Source organism: Athene noctua, chromosome 13, assembly GCF_965140245.1.
Source record: "Athene noctua chromosome 13, bAthNoc1.hap1.1, whole genome shotgun sequence".
NCBI lineage: Eukaryota > Metazoa > Chordata > Aves > Strigiformes > Strigidae > Athene > Athene noctua.
The window spans coordinates 6,381,915-6,394,537 of record NC_134049.1 but is presented as its reverse complement, the minus strand read 5'-3'; the positions used below and the strand labels follow the sequence as shown (position 1 = coordinate 6,394,537).

The window sequence follows — 12,623 nt, the reverse complement described above, 5'->3', positions numbered from 1 at the left end:
TTGCTGGGGTCCAAGAAATTTTTCCTATTCTTTTATGTGACGTTCTGTTAGGCTAACATGATTAATTTATATTTGTATGTATTTATAATACTTATTGTAGGAGCTACCACCCCTATTAAATGCTAATAAGATCAAAAGATAACTGCTCTAAAATTGTGCTATGCTTTTGTGGGTATGTTCTTTCATAACTCAACGTTTCTTTTTTATTCTTGTCACAATGGGACAGCCTCTCTGAGTTGAGAGAATACACTGTGAGCCTAGCAGACAATGAGAAAGAGGAAGAGAAGCAGGAACATGGCTCACCTCAAGCATGCAGTGTGTCAGGGCAGTCTGTCATCTCTCTGCTTTCCCCCGAAGAGTTAGCAAAGCTTATAGAGGAAGTCAAATCGCTAGACGAAGCAACCTTAAAGGTAAATCTGCTTTTTCTTTTATGCGTGATTTTCAGAAAGCTGTGGAATGAATGCGCCTGGCTAATCTTTGCAACTTGATATTATAACAAATAAAATGGTCATCTCAGTATGTACCAGTAGCAATGTTTAGCTATTTTGATCAAAAATCTTGAATAAGTCTTCAAAGATAACTAAGCCTTTAACTAATGGGATAGCAATTATTCAGCAGATAAGGTCATCGTATGCAGAAGCAGGCAATGGTATTTTGTAGGCCTTTCTTTTCATCTGGGTTGCAAGTCTGAGACACCCATTGCCTCATTTTGGGGATACTGAGCAACCTTTAGTCTTACTGGGTTCATCACAATTGCGATAAAGCTCAGAGTGACTCAAAATCAAGGTGAAAAGCGTGCATTACAGAACTGTAAAGACTTTCATAGACTGCTCACACTCAAAGAAAAAAGCAGATAACATCCAGAGCTCTTCATTGAAAACAGCACAGCTTCTGCTGGCAGCTACGTGCTTGCTGTGTTAAGATACTCCAAGCTGTGCAAAAGCAGCATAACTGCATCAATATAGTTTTTGCCTCTTAGGTAACTGCAGGGCAAATGTCTCCCAGGTTAGTCCTGGTTTGTGTCTGTACTGCATGGTGCATGGGTAGTGAACTCATGTCTGCCGCTCAGAATACTAGGTAGAGCTCTTATGTCAGAGACTAATTCTTACTGACTGCAACAGACTTTGCTAGTATGTTGCAATCAAAAAGCACTTTGACAAGCAGAATTTATGAAAGCCAAGTTCTGTATCAATTTGTGGTTTTTGTCAACATCCCATGTTGATTTTGTTTTTTGTTTGTTTGATTAGCGGTAAAAGCTATGTTGCAATGTTGCCCTCAAGGGAACATTAGAGTCTCTCCTGGCAAGTTGTTTTCATGGAATTTTCAGGACAATCTTTGAGCAGCATGTACCCTCTGCCTGGTTGCAGCTGGCCGGTAGATTCAATTGTGGAAGGATGCAAGACATAGTATCAAAAGATATAACTGCAATTGCTCACATACTGAACATGATTGTGAAATTGTGGTCAAGAAAGCCATGTTTCTTTAGGAAACTAGGTTATAATCAGGAGCTGTTACCCTATACAAACTCATCTTTGGGATAACACAGTCAGAGACAGCTTACTGTACCTGTTAGTAGAACATTGTTAAAAAGTAAAATGAGTAGTAATTTTTAAGCTGTGACACTTGCATTCATGTGAGTTGTATGCCAAATTCTTTTATCACTTTTTAAATAAAAAGGTCTTCTAAAACGTTTCAGCAATATTTTCTGTTTCTACAGTACATGATATCTAAACTCTTTAATATAATTCAATTTATGGTTCAGATCCAACTGATAACCTGTTTACCAAACCAAAACAATTTTAGACATAGAATAGCATTTTATAAAATAGGTAATTGATAGGTAAATTTGATCAAATCAAATATTAAACATGTCTCAGTATTATGCTAATACCACTGTCTCATTATAAAATGTGCAATGGATAAAAAGAAAACATGCTGACTTTCCAGTCATCTTGACATATCTATTGGGAAGTTCTTGACTTTATTTCTTTCTCTGCCTAGGAATTTGATGATATTCATGTTACAATTTTACATAAAGAAGAAGATACCGGGCTTGGATTCAGCCTGGCAGGGGGCACTGATCTAGAAAACAAAGTGATAACAGTAAGTAGTGTCTTTCTTAAAAAATACTCCAAAAACAATTACTCTGTCTAAAAATATACAACTTACCAGCTTTCTGCTACAGAGGTTGGCTTTTGGCATAATCAGAGTAGGCAGCTGTACTGATAGAGATGTAAGAATCGTGATCTTAATGGGTGAAAACGGGGTTCTTCTGTACAGAGCTGCCCTCTCCAGGTGATGGGCAGTGGTGTCTTGCTTCCTTGAACACGCTCCCCAGCAGCTCTGAAAGCCAAGGCAGAACAACACACAGCCCTCAGGAGGGAGTAACCAACATCTATTCACGTGCTTATAGGGTGGTCAGGAGGCATGAGGTGAGCACGTAGATATGTAAGGGGTCTGGAAGTGAGAGACTAGCTTCATGCCTTCTTCCTCCCACTAGCAGAGCAGTGAGAGGGCCAGGAAGTAGCATAGGCATGGTCCGTGCCATGGCAGCAAGGCTTTGGCCATCTGATAGCGGGGTGAAACAGATTGCCTAGCTGCTTGAGGAGGGCTGTGCACAGAATTCCTCTGTACAGATTTATTAAGCCCTCAGTCCTGAAATGTGCTAGAAGCAGCCTGTTCCTGGCAAAGAATGGAAGATGCACACGGAGAAAAGTATTGACTGAGTGATTTAGTGATGATTTGTTATTTTCCTCTTTCTGTGTGTGCGTATGTGGTGACTGGGCTCTTCACTAGGTTCACAAAGTGTTTCCCAGCGGACTAGCCTCTCAGGAAGGAACTATTAAGAAAGGAGATGAAGTACTATCCATTAACGGGAAATCTCTTAAGGGTGCAACTCACAGTGATGCCTCAGCAATCATGCGACAGGCTCGACAACCCAGACAAGCTGTTGTTGTCACTAGAAAAGCTAAAGATGGAGAAAAAAATCCTAATGTTTCAATCAACTCTAGTACATCTTCAGTAGCAAGTGATGCCTCCCAAGAGTCTGGTGAGTAAGCTCAGTGGCATTGCCTTGCAGCCCCCGCCTGCTAAGTGTTTACTCATCACCTGAAATCCGTGTGTTAATAAAGCAGCTCAGTGTTGGCTGTATAAGTCTGAGAACCATGATTAAAGACAGCATGATTAATAAAACATTCCTGAAACAGACATTTGGAATGACTTTCTTGGAAAGGGAAAGAATTAATAGATTTCTAAAATAAAGGAACCCTCTGAAATAAACCAGATGTGATCCTCTACGAATTTCCTACAGAGATTATTATTGTCGTAACACAACTAATTGAAGGTATAATGACAACTCAGTGAACAGTGACTCTTTATTCTAATATTACCAGATTCTAGTTTACGAGACTTTGTGAAAGAGGATTTCAGTTTGAATAAACAATGTGCTATTGTTTGATATAGCGAGTGCCTACATCTGAAACATAGCAAGGTCAGATTTTTGCAGAACCTTAAGATAGTCTTAAGATATTTTTGTGGTTTTTTTCTCAAGCACGAACTGAAGATCTGTAGCCTTATTTATATACTGTGAATGAACATTAGCAACTCTGTAGTCAATAACAATTTCATAACTAACATCAAATCAAATACATTACCTTAAATTTTGTTCATCGAGCAGATTTTTCTAATTCTAGTAAGTGTCACCAGCTTCCCAGAGGGCCCTACAGTGACAAAAAGAGGAATTAAAAGTTATAGTTTTCTCTTTCATTTGGTAGTTGATAGTGCCTTTGCAAATAAAACAGAAGTACATTTTTTTGTAACAGATGTTTTAGCCTTTCAGACTACATGGTGCCCATCTGCTAACTTTCCATTTGTTTCCAGCAACTGAAGGTACAATCTGCACTGTAACTCTAGAAAAAACACCTGCTGGTTTAGGATTCAGTCTGGAAGGAGGGAAGGGCTCTATTCATGGAGATAAAGCCATCATGGTCAACAGGATATTTAAAGGTAAACACACTTAAATGAGTACAGGGCAGGTTCTTAGCTGATGCAAACTTGTGCAGTTAGTAACCGACTGTTGATTTATAACCATGAAAATGGCATTTTTTTGTAAATGCAGCATTATCCTGTGCAGTGCTAGTAATTTGTTGCCTGCTGAGACCAAGTGGTTTATACCAAACATGCTGGTGATCCTTAAAAAGTGAAAGATACATTAATGCTTCCTCTACCCAAAGAATTAAAGGAAATTAATTTTTTTTTTTAAGGGAATACATCAGAACAAAGGAGCCCTGTTCAGCCTGGTGATGAGCTATTACAAGTGCACACAACTGTCATGCAAGGACTCACTCGTTTTGAAGCCTGGAATATAATCAAGGCATTACCTGATGGGCCCATCACAGCTATCATCAAGAGGAAGAATCCCAGCTCTGTTACCACCAAGTCATCTGAAACTTTGTGAGAGAAGGAATTAGAGCACTGCCAATATTACTGACAAAAAAAGGTTTTTATTACTTGAAGCCATTTGGCTAGCACAGCGAGATACTCAGAAAGCACATACAAAAAGTACGCATGATCTTACTGCCAGTTACAGAGCAAGCTGGGATAAAGTAAGATGTGCACAAAACGGGCATGATTCTTATTTCAACATTCAGAAATATGTTAAAAGTGTAGAATTATAAAACAATGACTTTATTGATAATGTACTGGTTGTAATAAAATATGTGACAGCTGTAGTACTCACCTACTTTAATCCATTAACTTAACAAATATCAGAAGCACATTCTGTGCTAAGCTTTCAGTCCTACTTTACAAGTCTTGCTCTCTGCCTTACCTTCCCAGGAGGAAGAAATGTGTCTACAAGCCTACAACTAAGCACTGCCTTAGAGAATGTGTAAAGCCTTAGAGAACGTGTAAAGGAAAGAGAAAGGGAGATGCAACTTTGTGTATCAAAATGACAATGTGTCCTGGAATACTCCAGCTTTTCTATTCAAACCACAGAACATACAGGCAGACAAAACCTGTCAAGGTAACTCTACTAGCAGTTGACAGAGGCATCTCAACTCCAGCAGGCAAACCCTGGGTGGGGAGGAAAGGAGTGTCTCACAGTATTGCAAGGGTGAGGCAGGAAGCGGAGGGTAATATAGCGGAGGTTTTCCTAACCTTCCTCCAGCCAGAGGTCTCGGAGGACTACAGCCAGAGAGTAACAAGGCCATTTAAAACCAAGTCTTACCTTCTAACCACACATATTTTTGAAATGTCTTTGTGTTAATTTTGTAAGGGAAAGTACCATTGAGAGTATTGGGGAATTAGAAGTTCTGAATCCAAATGTTTATTCTGAAAACATTAAATAACTTGGAGACAAATCTACACTTCAAAGGTTGCTATCAGTGTTTTGGCAGTGCTCTCTCAGCACTGTATGGAATTCTACCAGCAGCAACATGTGTATCTATGGCAAGACAGTCTCCTGCACACATTTGGTCTTCTCTGACCCACTTCACTAAAGGGAGAGATGCAACATCAGGATGGAAGTAGTGACTTGCCAATTGAAAGCCCGGTGGCTGCACTGGTTATTGTCCTTGGCTGTTCACCTTCCCATAGTTGGGAATTTGCTGCACTCTTCTTCGGTTACTTAATTTCACCAAACCATAAGCTGCAGGAGTTCAGAAGCTATTTTCTGTGCACTTAACACAATTTCACAAAAACAGCAGCTGAGAGAAAGGGAAGTAGGACAGACAGCAGAAGGTATTGAATTCAAGCATGTAATTTTCTTTGGACTTTCCTCACAAGTCAGCTCTGTTAATCATTGAAAAAACATTCTTGACGAGCCATCTGCCCCTGCACTTCCAACCCCCTTCCCAAACAAGTTGCCTTTTCCAAAAACCAACCAAACAATCCTCAAAACAAAATTTCTACAAATTAGGTAGCAACCAAAATAGGAGAAAATTAGAGAAGGAATCTTTTTGTACATTTTAAAACTGGTATCTACATTAACTCATTAAACTCTCTCCTTTTTTTTTTTTTTTTTTTTTTGTAAAATTTCTTGTATTTAATCTGCATTATTGGTTTAGGCTTAACAAAGTCTTAGTAAAGGGCTGGTGCATATAAAAGATTCTAAGATTTTTCAACCACTTGCCCATACCACCAATACAGGAAAAACATGAATGGTTTCTGCACAGAAAATCAGGTCTGAACTCTTTAGCACTGTAAAAGCTATTTCCTGCGAAAGACAGATCACTCTTTTTGGTCAGCTGCGTAACTTTAACAGCAGGGACTGGACTTGTTACGGCCATGGCACAGAGTGCCCTGAATACTTCAATGCCATCTGCTGGAGCTGTCCTCACCCAAACCAGCTATTTAATGTCACCAATTTAATGACACAGAACCACCAAACAGGTTTGGTCTTGTTATTTTCCAGAGGTGCTCTTCTCACTTCCGAAGTTTTTCAGTTTTTGCATGCCTCTGCATTTCCTGGCATCTGCCAGGAAAGTCAAAAGATGCTGAGTGACAGGCAGCTGTCTCACTGGGGAGTCCTCCAAGATCTTACAAGATGATCTTTGCCAAGATGTTTCCACCTCCAATTTGGCAGGGCAGAAGGCTGAATGTTAAGGGCTCTTCATTCCTTCTGGGTAGAAGGCGTTGAACATTCAGAAAAGGAATCCTTAGGTTACTCCAAGGAAGAGCCTCACCTACCACCTTTATTGCTCAGAGCAATAAAAAAAAATGTTAAATATATAATAAATAGCCTATAAAAAGCCCCATTGTTTGCAAAAGGTTTACCTGCAGGAATAACAAGTGGTGACCGGACTTCCGATCCCTGAAATTTTTGCTAATTAAAGTAATCACAATCCTGCAAAGACTTTCCATGATATTGCACTTCATGGCTAACATGTCTTTAGTATATTTAGATAAAAATGTGTGACCCTCTGTAGTATCAGGGCCCAAATCTCTCCTCAGTGAATTTGTTACTTTTTGTAAGTACAGAAAGCAGCAATTAGAAATAAGGACCAACCAAGGGCAAGGCAGCTGGGAGGGTGAGTGTTCTCACCAGAACACCTTTATCCCCAGTTAGCAAGGAGTGTAAATAGGAGGGAAGGTTTTTCCCTCTCTTGTTACCTTGAATTCAGGTCTAAGTGGCTACTAGGTTTCCTTGATGGCAAAGCAGGTACATGAGGAACCATTTGAAAGGATGACCCAGGAAAACCAGCAAAGTGTATCAGAAATATATTTATTTCATCACAGTCATACAAATTTTTACATCTTTGTAGACAAAGGAGACTAGACTAAAAACTCCTTGAAAAAAAATCTGTTCCACATAGTGAGATTTACAGTGGGAAACTGTGCAAGTCCATGCCCTATATTAAATATAAAACAAATACATGGACAGAAAGCAGAACATATTAACCTTGTTAAATAATCGAGTTACAGCATTAAAATCACGATCTGCATTTAAATTCCTAACTCAGAAATTAGTTTTCTTTTTGTAATTATCTGTAATCCACAGCGATGTCTGACATTCCTACAGTAACCAGCACTACAAATGTTTTCTAAAGCTGGATACATCACCGCACACAAGGTCAGGAGCTGATTTCAAAAGATAGTGCTGTGAGGCAAACCAGTCTTAAAAAAAAAAAAAAAAAAAAAGCAGCATCCTTATGGCCTGTAAGACAAAGCTACAGAAAAGATTATTTACCCATTAAAAACTCTCACCACAAGAGACCAAAAAACATTCAAGTGTAGTTAAAACCGGTCATTTCAAGTGCAGTTCAAAGAATGGCAAGTAAAGTGCTTAATCCTCTTTATTCATTGCCACTATGTCTGTGGTAGTTTGGTTCATGACATTGTGGAAGTTGCTGGTTTTGGTACAGAGGGGAAAAAGGAAGAGGGTCTATTTGCTAACCCACAGATCTAGGAATTGATTTGCACAGCTAGACCTTGATTTTAGAAAAAAAAGCACTTAAGGCATATTTGCTTACTACTGGAGTCTGCTGGAATAAACAAGTGGGATCCTCCACACGAACCAATTATTTTATTTTTTTTTTTTACCATTTGCTGGCTTGGACCCACTGGAGCATCTCAGCAGCTCTACAAGTGCTGGCAGCAAGAGCCACCTATTCTTTTGGGGAAGGAATATTGTTCCACAGGATGCTACAGGGAGCTTCAGCAACAAAACAGTGCTGACTTACACCTGGCTAATGCTGTAGCGCTAAGTGAATTTTAGCAATGCTTCTCCTCACAGACACTGACAAAGTGTGGCCAAGAACAGATCCCATAGGTGCATCTTCTCCCCACAGACAGCCACCAGTGCTGACTCCAGGATTCTTCCAGCCTCTGGTGTGAGATTTTTCTAATTTTGAAAATGAAGGCCATCACATTAGAAAAGAATGCATTGCTTTGCATAGGGACAGGTGGAAAACGCTGTTTTAAAAATTTACTTTATTCAATTCACTGTTCCCCTTTCACAGTTCCCAATTATCTGTACTGGTAGGCCAACTTCCTATATCTACTCTCAAGCTGTCACATTTCTTCCTACCCTCAGCTGGTCTTGACAATTGGTCTTGTCATGCTTTTAATGCCTTAACAGCTTTGGTCAGGTTACTGTAAAAGCCAGCTATGCTTGCTGGAAAGAACGAATCCACCACCGTCTGGGGAAGATAGCCACCAAGATCAGTCTGAAAGAAACTGAGGAGCTGAGTCCTGTCTGGCTCCCTGCAAAGACAAGGCAAGTGGTTTTATAGCCAGTGGTTTAGAAGCATTGAGAACTTTACAATGACTCATATACATTGTCTGGTGATAGATATTTCCAAGAGCTTTTTTTTTTTTAAACAAACAACAGACATTAATTCCAAATTTCAATGAATGTGGCTACCCCCACAAGTCAAATTACAGTTAAACTAGGCCCTAATTAGGTACATAACTTTGTTTATGAGTTATAGCAATGTAATAAACAACCGGACACTCGTTTACCAAAAATTAAGACCATACTTGTATGTTCTGCTGAATCTCTGCTTAAGAGGTCAGCGAGAATCCTACCATGATGATGGTTCCTGCATCATTAAAGACTTCCCTCTAGGAAATGAAAAGAGACTAATTCATTGCACCAAAAAGAGCACTCAGTCATAATGATTACCAGTCAAAGGAAGACAGAAACATGCCCTTGCCAAGAGGCTACAGATCACATGTGGCCATGTGCACATAAACACACCACAGGACAAGAAGGGCTTTGGAATACATCATGTTCAAATAGATCACTTCTTACCCTGGAAGAGGTATACAGAAACAGCCACAGGGATAGTTAAAACCTCTCACGAAATTTGGTCGAGGAGGACACAACGGGTGTTCCACATGGGTGGCTATAAGAAAAAGCATTCAAGTGTCATTTTCAAAGAAGATGGGAAAGAGTCCTTGGCACTCAAAGCACCAGCTGGGAAGCAAGCTTGCTATATGAGAACATACTTAAGAACAGCAGTATAATCTTTTCAGTGCGGGGCCACGCCATACAAACGGTCAGAAAGGACCATTAAAAGGAACCACGCTGGCTGTGGAATAGGGAAATCAAAGAACTGTTGAATTTAGAAGCAACAGTTACTTCAAGCACGACACTTTGAGGGAGTTTCACTGAATCCACGTTGTGCGAGGGGATTGCTTTTCCTGAGAGGTCATTCAAGATACTTCCCACAAACCCATGCCACAGAGGCATACGCCACTTGGCTGCTGAGAAGCTGCACTCTAGCAAGTATATAAATTCCTGGCAAGGCATTCCTGGACAGGATGGGAAAGTGGGACAGCTGAACACTGGGGCAATAAAAGCACTGACCTGTAACAGTTAAACAACAGGATGAAAGTGAAAAAAAACAAAGAAACATCCTTCCACCCAGTGGCAAAACTTAAAAACAGCACTATTTGGTTTCATAGGAACAACTATTTCCACATACAGGAGTGGTACATTTATTCAATGGCTTCATCAAAATCTAGAGGCAGTGCAGAACATGTTAAAACACAATTAAGCCTAAATGGGACTCCTTTTCAGAGTTCTGTGAATTCTTTAAAAAACCCCTAACACACACACACACAAATCCCCAGAACTTAATAGTAAATTAAACAATTATTCAGTCTCAAAAGCACAGCAAGGGAAGAAACCACAGGCCAACATCATCATTATCTGAATATGAAGATGATATATATATACTCTGAGAACAACAACGTAGGGAAAGCATTAATATTCTATCTTCTGATCAGGAAGATCAGATCAACAACTACTGAACAGCATGTTACTTATTTTTTATTTTATATTTATTTCTGGTAGGTGCTGGTTATCTCCTAACATGACGCGAACACGTTGAGAACACAAACATCTTACCAGCAGATAGCATCGTCCCATCTTCATATTGCTTCATTACTACCACATCCACAAATTCTCTTGGTGAAATAATCCTCATGAAAGCTGAAGGGGTTGTGGTTCTGCATACAGAGACAGTCTGGAAATCACAGGACAGAGTTATGCCAGTTGATGCTTTCAAAAGTACAGCAGAAAAATCCCTGTACTTTCTGGTACTCTTTCAGTTACACTTTCTAAACCGTATCAAGGAGTTCTATTACACCCCTTGCCGAACAAAACGCTAATCAGCACAGTCCAAAGGCACCGTGGTGTGTGGATGAAGGAGAGTTTAATGAAGAAGAACAGTGATAATGCAATGCTTCCAGGTTGTTTAAGGACGGATACCACAAGGGATGCTGAGAAGTGAATCTGGCACATCTATGCTCACAGAACAGTTAAAATGCTTCTCCTTTCCAGGAAGCTAACAGAGATAACTTCTTTGTATCATATCACATGGGATACAACTTAATAACCAGTTTTGTTATACTGCAGAAGCCTTAACACTACTATTTCCTCCTGTGGAGGCTCTGGGGTGACAGACTCCCTGAAACAGATGTTTCAACCACACTCTTAAGTACTGACAAGTCTCAAAGTTTATGAATTTCAAGTGGCAGGTTGCAACATTGCTAAAGTTGAAGTTTATAACTAATGCTAAATGTAAGGTTCCTGCAAGAAAAACAATCCTCCCAGGACTTTCACGAGCATTCCTGGGACTGGTTGTGTTTTCACCCTGGCTGCCTCTGAGCACCTAACATCTACTTCAGATCTGGGGGTCTAAATCCAATGTCCTTGTAAGGTTCTGGCACACTTAAAAAAAACCATTGGAAGTTAGACTGTATAACTGCAGCACTAGAAATTACTGCTCACACATTGCTCTTTTCATCTGTAACGCTCTGAGTGCAGCATCTCTATTTTAATAACAGAGACATGGAGACAAAGTGCTGGGTCCCAAGGTCGGTCGGTCAATGGCAGATTGCGACACGCAGAGCACAGAGCTTCGTGTGCTCCCACGGTGAAAGACAGGCCCTGAATTCACAGCTGATGACACGAACACTTCACTGCTTAGCTAAGCGTATGGATTCTCTAAACCTCCTGTTCTCTCAAATAACTTGTTAAAAATAATCACGTCCTGTTCTCTCAAATAACTTGTTAAAAATAATGACGCTTAGCTTGATTTGCACCATTAATAAACATAGTGCGGGCATCTTTAACGCTATACATTTACATGTTTTAAGTATGCAGTATTTTGTTAAGAATGTATTAGTAGTTCCCTTCAGAAAGGTAAGCCATTGTTAAGAGGATATATGCAATTTATGGGAAAAAAAAAATTAATAATATTCCTAATGCCAGTATTGTCAGACTGATCCCGACAGAGGCTGCACAAGTTCTTGAGACCCTTTTACCGCCCCGCGTGTACCAGAGGGTGTCTCATGAGGCGCTACCCCCCCCCCCCCCCCCCGAACACCACGCTGCATTTAATCACGCCAGAACAGTTTTTAAGGAACTTACATCGCTGATGGCTTCGATGACCTCGAAGTCCTTCACGTTTTGGTCCCACCGGGTCCTTGGCCCGCCGGCCACCGGCTTGATGCACTCCCAGACACGGCGGGGGCTGGCAGGCAGGATCCCCTCTCCCCTGTACCTGCGGCGGGACGAAACGAACCCAAACCCCGCTGCTCCGCTCCGCTCCGCCCCGAGCACCCCGCGGGGGGCGACCCCTCACCGCGGCGCCTCGGGAAGGGGCCGCGGGGCGCCGGGCGTACTCACAAGTTGCCAGCGAACTCCGCGGAGGGTCTCCAAGAAACCGCAACCTCGCTCTGCGGGGCGGGCAGGGGAAGCTTTCAGCCGCCGGGCCGGACCAGCCACCCCCCCCCGCGCCCGCCCGCTCACCCACCGTGCGCCGGCAGCCCCGCCAGCCGCCGGGGTCCCGCCGGTAGAGCCCCATCTTCTCGGCCGCCGCCTCGGCCAGCCCCGCGCAGTCCATGGCCGGGCAGGGCGGAGCGGCCCGCGGCCGCCGCCTAGGAGGGCTCCGCGCCGCCCGCCCCCGGGAGGCCGCGGCGGAGCAGGGGCTGGGCTGGGCTGGCGCGGGGGCCAGCCCGGAGCCGCGGGGCCGTGGCGGGGCTCTCCCGGGTAAGCGCCCCCGCGGAGCAGAGCGGCCCGGGCACAGGCCGCGCTGAGCAGACGATCCCCGGGCCGCCGCCGGGCTGCGGGAGCGGCGGGAGCGGGCGGAGCCTTCGCCCTTCTCCTCCCT

At 42.2% G+C, this 12,623-nt stretch overlaps 2 protein-coding genes across 4 annotated transcripts in view; one reads left to right on the top strand and one right to left on the bottom strand.

Annotated features, from left to right (window-relative positions):
* Positions 1–4,722, top strand: part of IL16 (interleukin 16) — a 36,488-nt gene extending 31,766 nt beyond the window's left edge. For all 3 annotated transcript variants that reach the window (XM_074916914.1, XM_074916912.1, XM_074916915.1), the window contains 5 exons: positions 227–410; positions 2,002–2,103; positions 2,797–3,049; positions 3,880–4,005; positions 4,263–4,722. In XM_074916914.1, the coding sequence (XP_074773015.1) occupies positions 227–410; positions 2,002–2,103; positions 2,797–3,049; positions 3,880–4,005; positions 4,263–4,456 (859 nt within the window). In that variant the 3' untranslated portion in view covers positions 4,457–4,722. The remainder of the gene's footprint in view (positions 1–226; positions 411–2,001; positions 2,104–2,796; positions 3,050–3,879; positions 4,006–4,262) is intronic.
* A 2,484-nt stretch (positions 4,723–7,206) lies between these two features.
* Positions 7,207–12,606, bottom strand: STARD5 (StAR related lipid transfer domain containing 5). The gene is made up of 6 exons (XM_074917540.1): positions 12,267–12,606; positions 12,140–12,189; positions 11,882–12,014; positions 10,355–10,472; positions 9,254–9,347; positions 7,207–8,703 (listed from the first exon to the last, which is right to left on the bottom strand). Exons 1-6 carry the CDS (start codon positions 12,354–12,356, stop codon positions 8,556–8,558), a joined length of 633 nt encoding a protein of 210 aa, XP_074773641.1. The 5' UTR covers positions 12,357–12,606; the 3' UTR covers positions 7,207–8,555.
* Positions 12,607–12,623: the final 17 nt, after the last annotated feature.